At 43.2% G+C, this 20,139-nt stretch overlaps 1 protein-coding gene across 1 annotated transcript in view; it reads left to right on the top strand.

Moving 5' to 3' along the window:
- Positions 1-20,139, top strand: part of C5H1orf21 (chromosome 5 C1orf21 homolog) — a 199,792-nt gene that overhangs the window by 75,231 nt on the left and 104,422 nt on the right. Inside the window, exon 2 of the mRNA XM_021198472.2 lies at positions 7,403-7,625. Coding sequence (XP_021054131.1) covers positions 7,532-7,625 — 94 coding nt within the window. The 5' untranslated portion in view covers positions 7,403-7,531. The remainder of the gene's footprint in view (positions 1-7,402; positions 7,626-20,139) is intronic.

Here is a 20,139-nt window from a genome sequence, read left to right as displayed (position 1 = left end):
ATGGCTGCAGACATGGAGACTCAATGTCCCATACCCAGCACAACAGAAACAGTGGGCACTGCTCAAGGCTCTTTATTTGTGCTACACAAGGACCACGTGCTTCTTTTTCCTTTTGCCGAAAGAACTCTCTCCCACATTACTCTTCATTTGAATTGGCCTGCTAACCTTTTGTTGGTAAAATCAATAACCTTGAACAACTTAGCTCCCCTCTTCTATTTCTTCTTTCTTTCCTTTTGTCACTGTTCCGAAGATTATCAATATGCCATTAATAGTGTGGACTGTGACAATAGGTACTTAGTGGTAAGTACTTAGTGGTCTGTCTCCTCACACCAGGTATCTTCGGTGTTTTCTGTAGGCCATCTCTGCCCTTTACAGTCACAAGGCCTGATTCCAGCATACAGATGAGACCTAAGACATGGTAAAGTAAGGGACTTGTCTATACATCCTTTCCCAAGGATATGGGTGTGATTTTCTACCTCACTAGGATGGTGTATCTCTGAGAGGAACATCTCCCCGCCCCCGTGAGAATGTTTTAACTGTTTACATTTTCCAAGCTTCCCAGACCCTTTCAGATCACAAACAACATACTCTAGACAAAGTGCGTCCATTCCAGATGACAGAATTTGAGGGAGCCAAGGCTTACCTGTAGAGAGATGTTTCAGTGAGCAGTCTATGATGCTGTCTGGGGTCAGTGAGCCAGTGGCTCTTACAGTCACTGTACATGCCTGCATCATATGGCATGAGATCCTAGAATGAGAGTTCTTGGGCCAGAGGAGAGAGCCGCCTCTTGTGGGGAGTTTCATTTATTCTGGTTCAAGGACTAGAAGAAAGAAGGAAGTTACTTTGGGAGGGAAGAGGGGTGCATGTTTATATTTTTAGGAAAACTGCTTTGAAATTGTAGGACTAAGATCTTTTTAGTGCTCCTATTTTATTAAAAGCAATGCTAATTCTGGTCATATTAAATATATCCTCTCTCAAATATCAATACCAAATTAAGTTCTCCAATAAAACCCTGGTAGTCTCTTATATTTCCAAGTTATAAAAAGTCATTTGCTTATGGTTTATCCTCATTTGGTTTAATTATTTTAGAATTTAGTTTATTTTTATTTATGTATATGTATGGATGAGAAAGAAGGGGGGAGGTGCATAGAGTGGCCTGCAGAGGTCAAATGAGTTGGACCTTCTGGAACCAGAGTTTAGGCAGTTGTAAGCTACCCACTGTGGGTGCTCGGAACTGAACTCAGGCCTTCTGCAAGACTGAATAAATGTGAGAGTCCATACTGCTGTGAGTGTGTGGTTTTAATTAAGAACTCTTTGGCTGCCTGCCTTCCCAGAAGCCATGTCTACTACTCCCGAACTTTGATATACCAATATGTAGGTATAGCAACAATAGAGTTTGAGGCCCAGTATAATGGCACAAATATCTCATCCTTAGCTTGAAGGACAGTCATTCCTGGAGTTTTCTTCTAATCAGTTCCCTATAAGAAGCATCACAAGAATTACTTTTATTTATGAAAGCCAGGATAGAGAAAGGGAAAATAGAGTTGAGCTTTGCTGTACTGTTCAATTTTTACACATTGAAGCCATCACCTGCGGGCCACACGTTATCAGGAACAATACTGAGATTTCTCTATAATCTACCTGGCAGTACTTCTGAGAAATGTCCAGGCTGTTTAGATGTGTAAGCATCTGCTAATGGAGAAGGTGTTTTAAAACAAAACGAAACACATAACAAAACAAATAAACAAACCAGTGTGTACATGGATTGAATGTAGGTGGCAGGAAGCTTTTTAACGACTCGTCATTTTACCCCTTCTGTCGAGCCTTGGGTCAGATAGGCCACAGAATTGGATTTGGCTGTATGAAGCCCAGCCTTGGTCCAGCAGCAGGCCTGTGAGAGCAGAAACCAGAGTTATTGAGCCTCATGTGTACTTCCCACCTTGTCTCTCCACCTCAGTTGGAAACACGCACAGAAATGCGCCCTCTTGCATAAGGCCTGCTCCTACTATATTTCCCTGAGGTACCACTGTCTGACTATTACTTTCAGAAATGTGACTTCTCCCATTAAGAAAACAGAAGCCAAAATCCTTGCGTCTTTGGAGTTACTCACGTGTTGGTGATTGTCAGGATACCAGATGTGTGTGAGTGGAGGGATGGGGGTGGCCTGGGGGGCTGACAGAAAGACTTCCAGATACCTACGTGTCAAATGGGACATCTCTGGATCTTTTAGCAGTCGCACTGAGATATGAAGAGGTGTTAACAGTAGCCCAAGGACACTGGAAGATTAGAAATCACTTTTAAGTTTTCTTTCCTCTCCCCTCCCAGTGGGCTGTGCATCAACACTCATTATTGAGAAACACAGCAGATGGGCCAACAGACCGATTAGTTATTTATATATACATATATATTTTTTTCTTTATGGAGCTTAGATGTTGGCTCTTTCTTCAGTAAAAGGAAGGCATTTTTACATGACGCCGTGTCTTGGCTTCCCTTTTTAATCAGAAGTACAAAGGGGGCCACTTCACTCGGTCTATTAATAATGCAGCTATGTCTTTGTCTAACTGCTGTCTTCATAGCTCTCTGTGTGCCCATTGCAGTCAGTATTTGATTTCTTTCCAGTCCTGCAACCCTCGTGTGGGCCTTCATGTCCATGTGCTTTCTGGGCTTGGGTTTCTTTATGGGGTTTATCTTTTTTTTTTTTTTTAATTTGCTTTTTTTTTTTTTTAAAAGATGTGTTTTTCTTACTAGGAAATTGTTTCAAATATTTTGGCATTCCTGTCCAAAATGAAAAGGTCTGTGATTAATTGGTAGGAGGTATAACATTATGTAATCAAAAATCTTTCTTTAGCTGTAGCCTTTTTGTTTAAACAAAGGGGTTCATTTAATCTCATGGATTGTCCTCAAAAAATGGAATTTTTCTTGTTCTAGTTTTAAGTTTTCTGAAAATGATTTTTAAAAAGTGAAACCCTGCCCTGCTTCCCATTTTTCCTTGTGATGGGCATGCATATGAAATTTGTGTGTGCATGTAGATGGAATTTTCCATGGTGTACCATGAGTTAGTATGAAGTAGCAACTCCCCTATGATACTTGAAGAACTTTGAAACATGCTATAGGGAAAGAGTGCACATGCAGGGTCACACAATTTTAAAGTCTTTCATAAAAAAACAAAACTGAATTAGATTCATAAATTTGCTGATGGATTTTGTAAAAATTGGGGAAATGGTCTATAAAAATGGCATTGAATTGGGTTAGGTCATGGTTTTGTGGTGCCCACATTTTGAGGACATTAGAGATGATATGTAGGGCCCCCAATCATTTGAGGAGAGCTATACACAAAGCCATAAGCAGTTAATTTGACTCTGTATTTTCTGAGATGCATGATGGGCCTGTCTCCTACATAGCTTGAAAACTGACGAACCTGCGAGTCAGTTTTAGAAGTGTCCATCAAACTTCAAAGAGGTGCTTCGGTTCAGTTCTCACGCTGCGATCTGCAGCTTCAAGCAATAGCTTGCTGTTAATAACTTGGTGTGAAAATGTGGAGTCTGGCGTGCCTGTTTGCCTTGCCTCCGAGTGCGGTGGGGGCTGGGAAAGAACGCAGGCCTAACTGAAGGAAAGATGGAAGCTGAAAGGATGTGTATGTGAAGGTGAGAACCAAAGGGGAGTTCTCCTGAGAAGATGACCCCAGCAGTCTGTAGGGAGACATTTCTAAAGTCCGCTCAGAAGGACAGAAGGACAGCTTATGTTGACTGACAGTGAGGGGAGAGGTAACCTTAGCATTACACACTGGTATAAAAGGTTAGGGTAGTATGCAGTTCAAAGGCGTTTTAATGATGGTTCCTTAGATGTGGTCTGGTCTCAACCCCAACACCTCTCTAGGCTCACTTTCTCAAAGCTGAGTCAGATGCCTGTGAGGTGAACGCCCTCTCGTCGTGGTGTTTTCAATCTGCAGAAGCTTGGACCACATTGCCTCAAAGCTGGTCTAATTACCTCCTTCACTGGTCATTTATATTCTATGGGGGCAGAGAGGAAAATCATATTTCATCTTGCTTACCACCGTGAGCTTGGTACCTACCAATCACTGTCTATTACTAAGGAGTTTCCAATTAACATCTGCTAATTAAATGATTGAATGATTGGACAAGTGCTTGTGACATATTCAAAACTTTTCCTCGGTGATCCGTGCATGATTGACTTTACAAATTGGAGGTCTGCCCCTCAAATGACTCCAGTACCACCAAAGGGGTAAACTTACTAAAATATAGTTCCAATAAGCTTGTAAAACTTGAACATGCCACTTTAAAAATCAAAATAATGCTATAAGCTATCAGCTATAGTGTATTTCAGAAATAAAGTGCACACGGAGTGATGATTGAGCGCCAGTTCCTACTGAGTGACAGAGCTTATCAAAGCGTAATTAGCTGGATGTGGTGACACATGCCCTCAGCCCCAGCTAGTGAGAGTCTGAATCAGGAAGATCACTTGAGCCCAGGAGTTCAAGGTCTCTCTCCCACTCTCCCTCACCTCTTTCCTCTACCTTTTCCCCTCCCTGTGAAATACAAATACATATTTGTCAGCCTGAAGCTGACAAACATTTGTTTTCATGTAACTTTAACTCTTTACATCCTAGTGCATTTTAATGTGAACACAGCTTTGAAGAATGAGAAGCACTGTAATGCTACTGAGGGTCAGAGGTTAACTCCTGTCAGCTGCCCACCTTACAGAGGTCTCTCCTCACCTGTGGTCTCGGCGTCCACAGTTTCATGGTCCATGACGATCCTGAGTCCTGACTCGTTCCATAGAGAACAACATGTTCCCATGGGCTTCAGTGCGGTGTAATGATTCTACTTACTAGTAATCACCATCACTCGCCAGCAGTGTCTGATGTAAAGTAATTTTTGTTGTAAATATGTGTATGAGGAAAATCATGGTGAGGGTCTTGAACATTCACACCTGGGTAAGAGTCAGGCTCCAGAAGTCTTTGTGAGAAACCACACAAGAAGCATGACCTTTCAAATGTAAAGTTTGAATTAAAAAAACAAAGTCACCTGAGGTGACTGGGGAGGGAGTGGTGAGTTACCTCCTATTTCTCAGAACCCTGGTGATTGTATTAGTTCATCTCTCTTCTTGTTTCTCTTCGATTCTGAAGAGGTGGCGAGAGGTGTGGAGAGAGGTTCCTGTCTGTGCGGTTTGTCTCCCCCATGCCCGTGTGAGGTGGTTTGCTCGTAGACTTCCTACTTGGAAAGGAAGGGGCTTCCATCCACACCTGGGACCTTCCTGTGATGCTGAGCTGGGGACAGAGCTGACGCTGGGCTGAGAAGGTGGTGACAGAATCCAGAAACCTCAGCACCGCTGGCAGGCCTAGGGATTGCAAGAACTCTGAGCCGCTGCAGGCTGGGGAGGACCTCTCACCTCCTCTCTCCTCTCATCTCTTGTTTCTGTGGTGGGTCTTCAGAGACTAAAGGATGTAAGCAGGGGGATAACCATTCTACTATCCTAGGACGTCTGATAGTGACTTTATTAAGTTGGGTGGAGATGGCAAGCCCCGCCTTCTCCGGGCTCTTCACAAAGCGCTGGCTGTGCTGGTCTCTTTCTGCCCCGAGCCTTCTGGAGCAAGTACACAAACGTGCTCTGTCTTTCACCAGCCCGGGCCTTAGTTCATCTGCTCCTCACGTCTGCATGCTGTCGCTGTGTTCTCAGACTTTAATACCCCAAAGCAACACCACTTCCTCTGTCTAGTTGCTGCCTCCACCCAGTCAGTATGTGATCTGCTTTTTTGAATGGTACATTGCTATAGATTCTGTCACAGGGCGTTCTCTCTCTCTCTCTCTCTCTCTCTCTCTCTCTCTCTCTCTCTGGTGTTTATTGTCAGCAGCTCTCCCCCATCAGGCTCCTGAGAAATAGAGTTGTTTCAAAGACATTACTGCTAAGTCACAGAATGGCTTGTTTGTATGTGTGTTAATGTGTACATCCATAAGCCCAGATTTCATATAATCTTAAAAAGATGAAATGTGTTCATCTAAGGTGCCCTGGCGGGTGAAGGAGTGCTAGCACTGACTCTCTAGGGGACAAAGTTTCATGGTTTGTAGCATTTCTCCAAGCAGCTTTCTTCTCATGACAGTGGTAAGTGGGTACTCTGAGGGATTAAATACAGGTTGGCTATGCTATAGACAGTATTACTGCAGCTATTGTTTGCATGACTTGGTTTTGCGTCATTACCTTCGAATTTAATCTCGCTCATTACATGACTTAGATTGTTGAGAAGATGCTCTTTGCTGAGGTTTTATAGCTCAAGTGATCAGATTTCTCTGTCATTCCTTTCTGTCATTCTCTGCCATTCTGTCATGCCTTTGCGTTCTAGGAAGGGCCTAGGGTCCAGCAGTCCTGTTGACAAATGAAGCTTTCCGCCATGTTTAGTAGTGCCATCTGTGAGACTTGACAGGCTCCACCGTTCATAGCAAGAATGGTTGTGGTGCTGGTGGAATATGGGTGCTGGTGAGGGTAAAGAATGGTGTTTTCTTGGTTTTGCCAGGAGTCTTGAAGAGCTAAGAGTTCCATTGGTAAGGGGTGGATGTGGGCAGAGGGATGGTCAACAGGAATGGCTTCTAGATTGTAGTACCTCATTTACAGGGCTGGAATGGCTGGATAAGACAGATGATAAACCCAGCCAAAACAAGCAGGAGTATCTGAGCACACTGAGTACAGAAAGCCCGCAGTGTCTGGCCTTCACCTTTACCATGACAGGGAAGGTGACCTCACTTCAGTTGAGTGGTTCATTCATAACTAATCCGTACGCCTTCATGAGAGACAAGCTGACATACAAGCCATGGCTGGGAATTCCACAACTGTCTGCGCTCTGTTTTTCTCCATCGTCCTATACGCTCAACCCAATCCTTAAAACACTGAGTGAGCTGAGCAGAGAGTGAACACCTGAAGTCTAATTCTTGACTCAGGCCAACTTCAGATGCATAACTGAGGCCATGGTCCAGTCTGAGAAGAAAGGTGATCTGAAATAGATAAAACCCGAGAGCATTGGCCTGTAGAGAGGGCAGGCAGGAAGGCACAGTGTGGCTCTCGCCAGTGCGCTTTGCTTGCTGGTAATGCCAGGACACCAGCCAATCCATAAGCACCTCGAATGCTGTGTGACGTCAGTAGTTCTCATTCTGTCAGTGCTCTTTACCTGTCTTTGAAAATGGCTCCTTCCCAGAGTGTTGTGTGGGGTCATGCCTTCCTTGGTTGCCTTCTGAGCAGGGATCAAGAGGGATTTCCCCCACTGCGCTTCTGTTCTTCAGCACTGAATGTGGAAGCCAGGGACAGTCTTGTGTAATGCCAGCAGCCACCCACCCCCGGGGAGCAATACCAGGTGTGCAGTCTCCCTTTCTGATCCGGCTTTCTCTTCTTGCAGGTGTACACACCGTTACCAGCACAGCCACAAGGTGGATTTCCTGTGTGCTTAAAGAGAGAGAAAGCAATGTCTCCGTGTCTGTAGAGATGATTTGCAGTCCAGCCCTGCTGAAGCTGACCGAATGAGACTATGGGCTGTGCCTCTGCCAAGCATGTCGCTACTGTTCAAAATGAAGAGGAAGCACAGAGAGGGAAGAGCTACCAGAACGGGGATGTGTTTGGCGGTGAGTGCCCACACGCTTTCCTTCTGGCCATTCCTGCTGGCGACCAGTGGCTGCGGCGAGTGACTACACTGATTTGTGTCTTCTGCTATTGGGTCAGAGGGATGGTGAGACTTGGACGTAGTCAGTGCAGACCCTTCCTATTCTCAGTTGCTACCATTTGTACCTAGAAAGGCTCGGAGATGGTCATAGAGGTTTTACACACAAGTTCACGTGCACATCAACCTAAAGAACTTGAGAGACTCAAGTCAAGATACCAGGCAGTGACTCGTGTCCTCAGGGGGGGGACAACTGAAGACACAAGCCAAAAGTGAAGGGAAAGGAGGTTTGTCAATGAGATGGTGTGTGTGCTTTAGGGCTAATAGAGTAAATTCATATTTAAAAATCCAGCGAAGGGTAATTGTAGTGTTCCTAGTGCCGTGGTCCCACAAATTGCAAAGGTCATACACATCGCCTCTTCTCTAAGCCCAAATAATTAAAAACCCAAAAGCTTTTAAAAATCAAGATGCTTCACATACACACTCAGATGTCTTCAGTAGCTCTCACGACTCTGGTCCTCATTTCTGGGCAGTCAGCAGATAGTGTGGTGTTTGTCCCTTCGATCAGCCTGGGGCATCCCTGAGCCACAGACCCTTCCACACAGATGCACACCAAGCCTAGGTCACTCTGTGACAGTTCCTGCCTGGCCACTTACTGGATTTTGAGCTTCTTGCTTGGGTTTATCCTTAGAAAGATCAGTTTCTCCTCTGATGGAGTGTGTATATTTAAACACAATTCTAGTTAGTATAGGGCACATGGAACAGGTTTTGTTAAAGGACTTTAACAGAAAAATCCAACTACCTGAAGATATAAATTTAAAAAGTAGCTATGTTATTTCTATTTTTTAAAAATACCATTTCCTTTCTTACTGGATAAAGAATCTCACCAAGAAATATCTCATCCCCCGATTGCTCTCAGTGTGGACCCTTGTATGATGACTAGCTGTGTGTATGTGTTTGTGTGTTTCCACATGCCTGCAAGTGAGTGTATGTGTAAAGTCACATCCTCCAGTCACTCTCAGACAATGTTGTCAGTTGTAAAGTGTTTAGCTGTGCGTGTGTGCACATGCCTGAAAGTGTGTGCATGTGAGTAGAGGCCAGATACCTACCCTCAAGCACAGTCCACCTTGAGTGTTTTTTGGTTGTTTTGTTTTGTTTTGTTTTTGAGATGGTGTCTCACTGACTGGACAAGTCCCAGGGCCCAGCCTGTCTCCATCTCTTCAGTGCTGGGATTATAAGCATGTGCCACCAAGCCTGGCCTTTCTGTGTGAGTTCTGGGGAACAAGACTCAGGTCTTTGTCATATAACGCAAGCTCTAAACTAACTGAGCCATCTCCCACCCCTGGCCTTTGATTCATGGTTTCGATTGTTCTTGAACTGGGATTTCCACTGTTGCATTAACGTGTGCTCTAATCAATGAGAAGTTTTATTCCTGTAACAAATTTGTTGTGGTGATTACCTGGAGGATAGAGGAAAATAATGGATATTTGAGCATCTTAATAAAGCCAGACACCAGCTACTGAAACCTCATCTAATGGGAAAACAGCTAATTAGAAATAGAATCATTATTGTGACCCTTTAATGCTTAGCTTCCGAGTGAAAATGATCTACTGTCAAAGATGTTTTTAAACTAGCCTCTGTAATGGTCTGTCATGATCACTGTCATGATGGAGCTACTTTGGATGGAGCTGCCACCATATGTCAATCCCGGGAGGCATTTGCATTCATTTTCATGTTGAATTTTTACAACAGTCCTGTGAAATATGTGCTGTCTCAATTTGCATATGGAGAGGCTGAATCACAAAAAGCTGGCTGCTTCAAAGCTGCCCAGCTCTTCAGTGTCAGCATCCATGTATCTTGGGCCCTGGCTCACCACTTCATCCCATGCTCCCATTGCAGAATAGTGTTTAAGGCCTTTGGCTAAACGCCATGGAGATTACAGAGGCAAATCTAGCATAGCTCTTGCTATCCTCGACTTTGTGAGAGGATAAGGAATGTTGTGAGACAAAATAAACCAAATACCATAAGATACCTATCATAGTAACTTTAAAGGCAGAATCAGAATGAATTCTTTTACACAATACATACATACATATACATACACACATATACTTCCCCATATATATATATATATACATGTATATTCTCCATATATGTGTATATACATATATACATAATATATGTATTATATATAGGTATATATTTATTTCCTGACCACAGTTTCCTCTCCCTTTTCTCCCAGTCCCTCCTACCACTCCCTACCCCCACTGCTATTTCCAGTCCTCCTCAATTTCTCTTCAGAAATGGCAGGCCTGCCATGGATATCAGCCAGCTGTGGCATATCCAATTATAGTAAGACTAAGAACCTATTAAGGAAAGATGAGGTAACCCAGTAGGTGAAAGGAGTCCCAAGGGCAGGCAACAGAGTCAGCCAAGCCCCTGTGCCCACTGTTAGGAGTCCCACAGAAGACCAAGCTACACAACAATGACATATGTGCAAAGGGCCTAGGGACTCACAGTGGCTCACAGAGACTGAACCAATAACCAGGAAGCCTGTATGAATGGATTCTTTATAGTGGTGGCATGTGAACCTGGCCTGGAAGAATCTAAACTTGTTGGATAAGAGTTTAGGAGAGAGCTAGATGAGAAAAGGCTTGAAATCCTGTGAGACATATTCAAGAGTTATAAAGAATCTAGTTAGAATGGAGCATGAGCTATATGTGAAGAAATCCAAGTCAGGGTTAACTTATAGGAAAAAAATACATATTAAATTACAATCTTTAGAGAGAAATTCTTAGGTCAAGATTTGGTGATTTTAGTATACAGTATTTATATTCAGCTCGTCAGCAGTTGCTGGGTAGACTCTTGGTCTCAGTGGTTTGCAACAGCCAGAGCTTGTTTTATTGCTGGGTCAGCTGGGTGTCATGCATCTCATCTCTCACCCTCCTGGTCCTATATACCATAAGCCACTGAGGGCAAAATATCCTTTCTAAGAAGAGCAAGACTGAGCTGCACATATGGGTGGTTCCTAAGGACAGTTACCTGTGTGCCACATCCCATTAGAGCTAAAGCAGGTGCCAAAGGCACTCAAGAGGGATTAAAGTGCTTGCTGACCGTATTGTGTTTGTAGCAAGGATGTGCATTCAGGGAGCAGCTAGAAATTGGACTATCCCAGGTCTACCTAGTTCCTGCTAGCTCTGTGCATCTGTGTCGTCCAAACCTAGGAAGTACAATTAAAGAATCAGCTTAGGTTTGTTGCTGTTGTTTTTTAATCTCCCTAATACTCATTGAAGTTTTATTTACCCCACTATTTATTATCTGGTTAGTTTCACTGGCATATTTACAAGTTTGTAGTATAATGTTAAATAAAGCAGGAATATAAGGGGCGGAAACTTCACCAGTCATGAGAGATTCTTTTTCCAGCTTTACTAGGGTCTGTCAGTAGAAATCCCAGAACTCAGTATTGAAGAAAGTGCTGGACCCACCATGTTACTGAATGCTGTAGTTTAAATATAACAAGCTATGTACTGCTTATATCTCTCTACTTGAACTAGTTTGCAAGGAGAAGATCTCCTATGCCAAAATTACCACAGATAGTGCAAGTTAAGTATCTGGCTTGTTATTATCCATTTAATATCTTTTGTCACCCACCGGGTAGGTGCTCTGTTACTATAAGTAACGACCTCCAACTTGATGTCGCAATGCAGTGTTGATACTGTATTTGTCTCTTTGGTGGGTCTCTTGGGAGTCATTTTCAAAGAGAGATAGAGAGCTCCAAGGAAATGAGAACTACTGACTTCACACAGCATCCGAAGGTGCTTATGGATTGGCTGGTGTCCTGGATTGGCTGGTGTCCTGGCATCACCACCAGCAAGGGAAGCGCACTGGCGAGAACCACACACACAGCAGTACTCTACCGTCCGAAACGGGGTTGAGCCTCTGCTGCCCTTCACTCTTCTCAGAGTTGCCAGACTTTTCAAACAGCTGCTGTCACCCATGTGAGGAAGGCAAGGCTGCCCTGTGCCGTTTCTACTGCCTTCATCTTTTCAAATACTTTATCCAAGGTAGACTGCAGCACGCACGCACGCACGCACGCACGCACGCACGCACGCACTCACGAGCCAGTTCTAAGGTCTCTGAAGCTTCTCTTCTCATCCCAGTTTTAGTTGTTTTGTGGTTTTTTTTTTTTTTTTGTTTGTTTGTTTTTTTAAATAAATCATGTATTTGTTGATAGGTGTGATCTCTCTTATAAGCTGGTTAGTCAGCTGTGGGTAGGAAATGCATGGTCTTTAGAGGACCCAGGTTTCCATAGGGCTAAGCGCAGGATGAAGGGGGAATGCCCAGAGATCAAGTTCAACACTGACCGTCCCATCCTCACTTTATAACTAAACTGGCTCTGACTGCTGCTGAGTTTGGTTTAAGGAGCACCGGATGTTTACGGCAGCCCTTTAAACAGAGGTGCATAGATCCTTGTAGTAAGACTCTTTTGGATGGCGTTGTAAGGCCAAGCAGCTGGCCAGCAACCAGAAACCTAGCTGCTCTCCTTCATGTGGACTTAGTTATATTCTCATCCTTGATGGTTCATAAATTGGAACGTGACATACATTGCTGCCTGTTTAAATGTTGTAGGGGACCAATTTATATCAGGGCCACGTTGAAGATTAAATGATAAAATGTTCCTGATGTATTTAGAATTGCGAAGCAGTGGGAGGCAAAGTAATAATTCACTGTGTATCCCTCATAATTTTGATTGCACAAAGTGAAGATTCATTAAGGACACTTTGCTCATAGGATAATTACAGAGAGGATAATGTGCCTCTGTGTGGGACCATAGCCATTAGTCACATGTGACTCTGAAGCATGGATGATGTGGCCCAGCCTGAGATACTTTTTACATTTTGTACTAAATGAAGAGCTAATATGGAAAATAACAAAAAAAATAGCTCCTTAATCACTATTGATCATGTATTCAAGTGATAATTGGGATCTATCAGATTAGGTAAATTGTATTATTGAAATTACTTGCACCTGCTGCTTTTGAATGCAGCCACTAGGAATACTAAGAGGCCAGGTCAGGCATGGGGGCACATGCCTTTCATTCCAGCATTCAAAAGGGAGAGACAGACAGATCTCTGTGAGTTTGCGACCGGAGTCAGCCAGGGTACCCTTGAGAGGGTGACTGAATAAAGGAAAGGTAGTCTACACAGGCAGTGGGTTTGATTTAGTCATAAAGAGCGAAATAAAAAAAAAATTAAAAAAAAAAGAAAACAAAACAAAATGAGTTTGTATGCAGGAAAATGAATGGAACGTAAGATCTTCGGGTTAATAAAATAAGCCATTTTCACACAGCCAATTTTGTCTGTTTTCTCTCATATGCAGAGTTTTGGGGAAAGAGACTTAAAAGTAAAAAAGAGACTAAAGTAGGTAAAGAGACTGAAAAAGATAAAGGCAAATGGTATGACTGAATTACTTTGTGGACATATGCATGGGAATGCCACAATAAAATCTATTGCCTTGCCAGGCATGGTGGCGCACGCCTTTAATCCCAGCACTCAGGAGGCAGAGGCAGGCGGATTTCTGAGTTCGAGGCCAGCCTGGTCTACAAAGTGAGTTCCAGGACAGCCAGGGCTATACAGAGAAACCCTGTCTCGAAAAACCAAAAACAAAAAAACAAAAACAAAAAAAAAACTATTGCCTTGTGTAATTTCTGTTTACCAATAAGAAACTGAAAAACAAAACAAAAAGCCGTAACTCAAGATGCAAAGAGCATATCCTAGTGTAGTCTTGGGAGGTATCATGATGTTTCAGATAAGGACTCAGAAGGCTTTACGTGGCCAGAAGCCCACACAGACTTCATACATTATAGAACTCTGACATGCTGTCCAAGAGTTTTAACTGCTGCTTTTGTAATAAAAGTGCAGCCTGCTTTGTTACTTAAAACCTTTGAGAATCAAAACTCTACTGCCTGAGGGAAGTTGCTTCTGGAGACCTTGGAGATCCTGAATGAATTCAGTGTTTTCTAAAAACTACCTGTTTCATACCGAGTAGCCAATGGCAGTTGTTTCTACAATGTGTTGGGTGCCATGTTAAGCATGTCACACATCCCTTACTTCATCTTCAAAGCAGCCTGAGAGGAAAGAGGGACTCTAGTGTGCCAGGCTCCACTCTCAAGTGATAACACACACATACATGCACATTACACACACACTACACACACTACACACACACACAGACATACACGTACATTACATACTACACACACACACTATACACACCACACACACATACACATATACACACACTACACACACATAAACATACACACACATTATACACACACATACACTACACACACACACATATACACCCACTACACACTCACTACACACACACACATACACACTACACACACTACATACACGCGCACACACACATATACACACATTACATATACACACACACTACACACACATACAGACACACACATTACACACACTACACACACATATACACACATTACATATACACACATACTACACACACATACAGACACACACATTACACACACTACACACACACATATACACACATTACATATATGCACACACTACACACACACACACACACACACACACACACACGCACACAGATCTCGCACAAATACTGCCTACCTCAGCATCCAGTGCAGAGAAGGTGTTCAGAAAGCTGTTTCCCTTCCTTCTTTGCTTCTTCTCTTGTCCGTCAGGGTGGACATTTCCTCTGAGAGAAGAGGGTTACCATCGCCTGTGACTTCTGGCTTCCTTACAGCAGGAGTTTAATTCCATCTCCATCCTTAGCCTTGTCTGCCACATCTATAATGCGGAGTTAATCCTGGCACCTACCACATGGAAGTATGTGCAGCAGGAGAGAGTCGCTGGGACAGGGCCTGATTCACGAGTAACTCCCCAGCACTCCCTGTCACTGAGTGGATTATTTCAGTTGACAGGCACGGCCTTTCCACTCTCGCCTCCTTGGCGGCCGCAGAACACACTGCATCTGTATTTTAATAGCTGGAAGTTTTCTGTGACAGAAAGAAGTCAAGAAAGGCACCATGAGACCCCCCCACGAGCTTGTTTTTATATATGTATATACTAATATATAAATATATATACATTTTCATATATGTAAATTTTTGTTTATATGTGTATGTATACACATATACACACACATATGAGCTTGTTTTTATATATGTATATACTTATATAGAAATGTATATAGATTTATATATATGTAAATTTGGGGATATAAATGTGTATATATGTACATATATTCATACATATGTATGTACACATACACATGCACACATATATTCGTTCCCAGGGAATATTGCCAAATGCTAATTTTTCCTCATTGTCATCGAGCACTGAGAGCCTGCTCCCTTGCTGTTGGATATGGACGTAAGGTAGGGTCATATACCACTGTGTTCCAGGTAGCCTGACTCCAACAGGAAGGAGCCTTGGAGCTGGCAGAACCTATTACAGGGTTACCATTACAGGATTGCCCTCAGAGCCCTCAGGATTCCCGAGGAGGCCCAGCAGATTCCTTTAGTCACTCACTTTCCCCTCTAGAAGCCTTGTGATTCTGTAGCTGCCTGGTTCCTTCCCTCTGGCTAAAGTGAAGTGAGCTCGGCTAGGTGGAAGGCTGCAGTGAAGCTGTTGGTGTGTCTGGCATCCCCCAGTGAGGCCCAGGGAACCAGAGCTGCAGGCAAGACTGGCTCGGTGCTGGGGGAAGTTCTCCAGAAGTGACTCATCAGCAGGAGTGGAACTGGGAGCGTCTCTTCACCTTTAGCAGTTCTCAGTGTTTCCTTCCAAAATGACATCAGAGAATTTGAAACTGTGACTTCTTCCCGGAATCCTGGCTGGCATAACAAAGGCTGTTTCATGGGCATCTCCTGGCAGTCTCCATGTCACTTCGCCCAACTGGCAGATTGGCCTCATTTCGTCTCTGATGTTCCTGTGGAGAGACCCACCTTGGGGCTTGAGCATGGCTGCTGCTTTCTCCACTGAATTATTACATGGCATTAAAAGCATACTACTGGACTTTTGATTTCAGTTCCTAGGTCTTTTCCACTGTTTTTCTCTCTGTTTGAGAGGAGGAGGCTGAAGCTAAGGCCTATCCTGGTCACATAGCTAAAGAAGTGGGATTGTTTGTCTAATGAGGAGGGTAGCTTGACTGAGGTCACTCCCCTTCAGGAGTAAACTTCTCTGTCTGGAGCACTGAGTCTAAACCAGTCTGTGCTTAGGAGCTCTGGGGGAAGTAATTGCTAACTGCCTGCTTTAACTCAGCCTTGGCTGTTAAGTGAGGATGTCTGGAGATTCTATTGTGGTAATTAGGGTTATTTTTGGTGGATTTGAAGTACAGTCATGTTAACCACACAGCTATGAAATCTGGCAAACTGGCTTCAAAGCCTGGCTAAGCTCCTCACAAACACATACATAGACTTGTCAGACTCGTGAGCTTCTCATTGGCTTAGGTCCTGTCTGTGCTGGATGGGGGATACTTTGCACGGAGCTGTGGACCTTCGATGCAATGTAGTATGTTAGGCTTTTCTGTACTACTTGGTGACACACGATAAGCAGTGAGAGGGTGCCAACTGTTAATCTCCACCATCCTGTTGGCAGCCTGAAGATATGCCGGCTTATGTATGCAGCTGTGACTTCTCAAAGTTGTTGATCGGTCCTTTGCGATTTAACTTGAGAAATTCATTATCATTTTCTTAGGGCTGTCACGTTCAACAGACTTGAACAATTGATTCATGAACATGAATTAATTTGTTACTATGATCATTCCCTTCTTCCAGACATGTGTGTGAGTGTGTGTATGTGAGCGTGTGTATGTGAGTGTGTGTATGTGAGTGTGTATATGTGAGTGTGTGTATATGAGTGTGTGTATGATTTCCCTATTTCCTAGCTCTTCCTGTACATGGGACTAAGGATGTTTCTAGAAGGATATTTCTTTGTGAAGCAGTGCATTGAGAATGAGGAAACAAGACGCTGACTGTACCTGTGGCTGTTACAGAGAACTGCATCTAGAACTAAATGAAAATTTAAAATGACGTGCAAAATAGGGATCATTTCAGCTCACATTGCTTCTGTGAAGGATATTCATAATATTAAAATTGAATTATTAACAATTTCCAGATGAAACTAGTGTGTGTGTGTGTGTGTGTGTGTGTGCGCGCACACATACACACACACACACACACACACACACACACACACGCATGCACGCCTGCTTGTATGCCTCTGCACACCTATTACAGTGTATTTGTGGAAGCCAGAGGACAACTTGCGGGAGTTGGCTTTCTCCTTTCCCGATGTCACCATGTGGTTCCCAGCAGCAGAACTCAGGCATGACTGCAGGTACCATTAGTCTCGGCATCCTCTCTCTGGCCCTTCGAATGAATCTAAAGATGTAAATGGAAGATAAGAAATCTGGTGCTGAGGAGTTAACCTCAGTCCATAAAGCGTTTCCCACACAAGCATGAGGAAAGTTCCATCCCTAGGGCCCATGTAAAAAGTCATCCGTGTATGACTCAGAGAACATCATGGAAGGATGGAAGAGATGGGGGATGGGAGGTGTGTTCCAAAAGAGCTCTTCTGGGTAAGACACAGGTCGCACTTAAGAACTCACCATAAGGGCTGGAGAGATGGCTCAGTGGTTAAGAGCACTGACTGCTCTTCCAAAGGTCCTGAGTTCAAATCCCAGCAGCCACATGGTGGCTCACAACCATCTGTAATGAAATCTGCCGCCCTCTTCTGGAGTGTCTGAAGACAGCAACAGTGTACTTACATATGATAAATAAATATTTAAAAAAAAAAAAAAAGAAAAAAGAACTCACCATAAGTGTGGTTATTCACACAAGACATGCCCAAGATTGACTCAGTCAGCATTTCATCATGGAAAGGAGGGAGGGGAGCTGATGAGACTCTCACTGGTCTCTGAGAGTTGATTGACAGTCTCTTCAGTGGTGTAGCTACTACTGACAAGTTTCCCATGCTCCACTAATACCCCCACTTGTGCTCACACAGGAAACCTAATTAAGCACAGTAGATCACACACACAGAAGACAGGAAAGTATGGAAGGGGTGACATGGGAAGAAGAAATGTTTCAGAGAAAGAAGGAGGGGGTGGGGTTAATAGAAGGTGAAAATGGATACAATACATTCTATGCATGCATAAAACTCAGAGTAAAAATACATTTTACAAAGTAATTTTTTTTCCAAAGTGCCAGCTGTGATGACATCACGTGCTTTGTAAGCTCAGGGCTAAGAAGGAAGAACAGGGGTTCCCCGGCCAGCCAGCCTGGCCAAATGCCTTTATAATTTTAGGTTGCAAAACGTCTTCCCTATAATGCTATGAAATCTGATCCCATAAAAACAAGCTGACAAATTTGGCTGCATGAAAATCTAAAACTGCTGTGTGGCATTAACTAAACAAACCACTGTAAGCTAAGTTAAAAGACAGCTGTCAAACCATGAATACCATTTGCAAGGCAAATAAGGCAAATATGGGAAAAAAATTTTAAAAAATACTAGCTGAAATCTAAAAACAAAGAACATCCTAAGTGAACACTGAACTAAACTTGCGACCAGGCAAGTTATAGAAAAGTTTACAAGAGTTCAATAAGCAGACAGAAAATATTCAGCTGCTCCTAGTAAATAACTCCTATCCTCACCCACCCATTCCCAACCAACCTCCATTTCCACCCAATCCCATCTCCACAGAAGGAAAGTAAAACAGAGCGGTTTTTACCACCTCAAATTAGGCGGGAGTAGACATCTGTCTTATGTTCTAATGAGTAATGTCAAACCAGAAATGTTTTTTCTGGAGCACAGAATAGCAGTGTGCATATGGGATTTAAATAATTATGCCTTTTGCTCCTGCAGTTTTGCTTTTTCTTCTTTAATTAGGAGATAACTAGACAGGCAGATGTTGTCCACACCTGTATGCTCAAAGGTCTCCCTCACTGTCTGGACATGAGCGCCATTGAGCGGTCAAGGGATAAGCGATCCTGCGGTGCTTTAAAGAAAAAGGTGCAAGGAGATTCACAGCATGTCTTATTTATAATGGCATCTCAAGAGTTTTATTCTCAGTTATATTTACTTGTTTGCTCATCTATTTAATGATTTATTTATGTGTGCACCACAGGGCACGTGTGGAGGTCAGAGGACAGTTTGTGGGAGTCCGTCTTTCCTTCCACTACATAGGCCCTGAGATTGAACTCAGGTCATCAGACCTGGCAGAAGGCACCTTCACCGACTGAGCTGTCTTGCTGAACATTTGGGTTTTTGTTGTTGTTGTTGTTGTTGTTGTTTTTAAGCCCTACAGGGTAGCTCAGGCTGGCCTACAGCCCATTTATCTACCCAGGCTGGTCTCACATTCATGGCAATTGTCTGTCTCTGTTGCGATTGAGGCATATGGTGCCATACCTGTCTGTACATTTTATTTGTAATATATGGAATATTCTGTGTCATATGAATAAAGAAAGAAGGTGTTGAGGAGCCTTCCACCAACATTAGCAATAATAGTCATCCTTTGATAGTTTCAGGTGATTTTGAATTTAAGTGATTTGAATTATGAATATAAATTCTTTATTTTTATAATTAACACCTTTTATCCAGTGCAACTATTTATTTTGCTAAATGTAATTTAAAAGTTTCCAACCTCCAAAGGGCTTCAGTTGTATTTTTGAGCAATGCAGATTTGCTCCCTCAGGAAGGCTTACTATATCTGGAAATAGCTTTGGGACAGAGGGATCTGTGTGGTGGTATGTTTCCTCAGGTAAACAGATGGGGTCTGATCTAGTTTCATTCAAGTCTTCGTGTCCCTTGTCAGTCTGCAAAACATTTGCTGACTGTTTTGCGTGCTTTGGATACCACACTAGGCATCACAGCTCATACAGACCAGACGGGCAAAACTAATCTCTGCCTTTAGGGAACTAATAAGTGGTGACAGATGGATATCTTGGCGTACAGTGTCAGTATCCTGTGGTGATACAGCAGAGGGTGCCTCAGCACAGGCTCTGGATGGACACACACAAAGCATGATTAAAGTCTGCATAAAAGATGAACAAACAAAAGAGCCGGTGATTCTGAGGCATGGCGCCAGTACAGGCAGAGGACTGAAGACACGGTGCGGTGCGTAAGAGGTATGTCTAGGGGAGATCAAGTACGCAAGAAATCTGATAGAAAACCTCACATCAGGAAAGGAGCCTTAAATATTTAGGAATTTCACACTAATTCCCTCCCCCAAACATCAAAAAGCTCACACAGACAGTTTAAGAATCATGTTATGACCTGGAAATTGGCTGAACATCTGGAAAATGCTAGAAAAATAAAGTCTAGTAGATGGAGAGCTAATTCCTTTGATGGTCGCCCTTACCTCATATTAGATAATATGGATCCTGAAAGGGTAGTTCCAGAGTGCAGGCTCACATG

This window comes from Mus pahari, chromosome 5 (assembly GCF_900095145.1).
Source record: "Mus pahari chromosome 5, PAHARI_EIJ_v1.1, whole genome shotgun sequence".
Lineage (NCBI taxonomy): Eukaryota > Metazoa > Chordata > Mammalia > Rodentia > Muridae > Mus > Mus pahari.
This window is presented reverse-complemented; position numbering and strand designations above follow the sequence as displayed.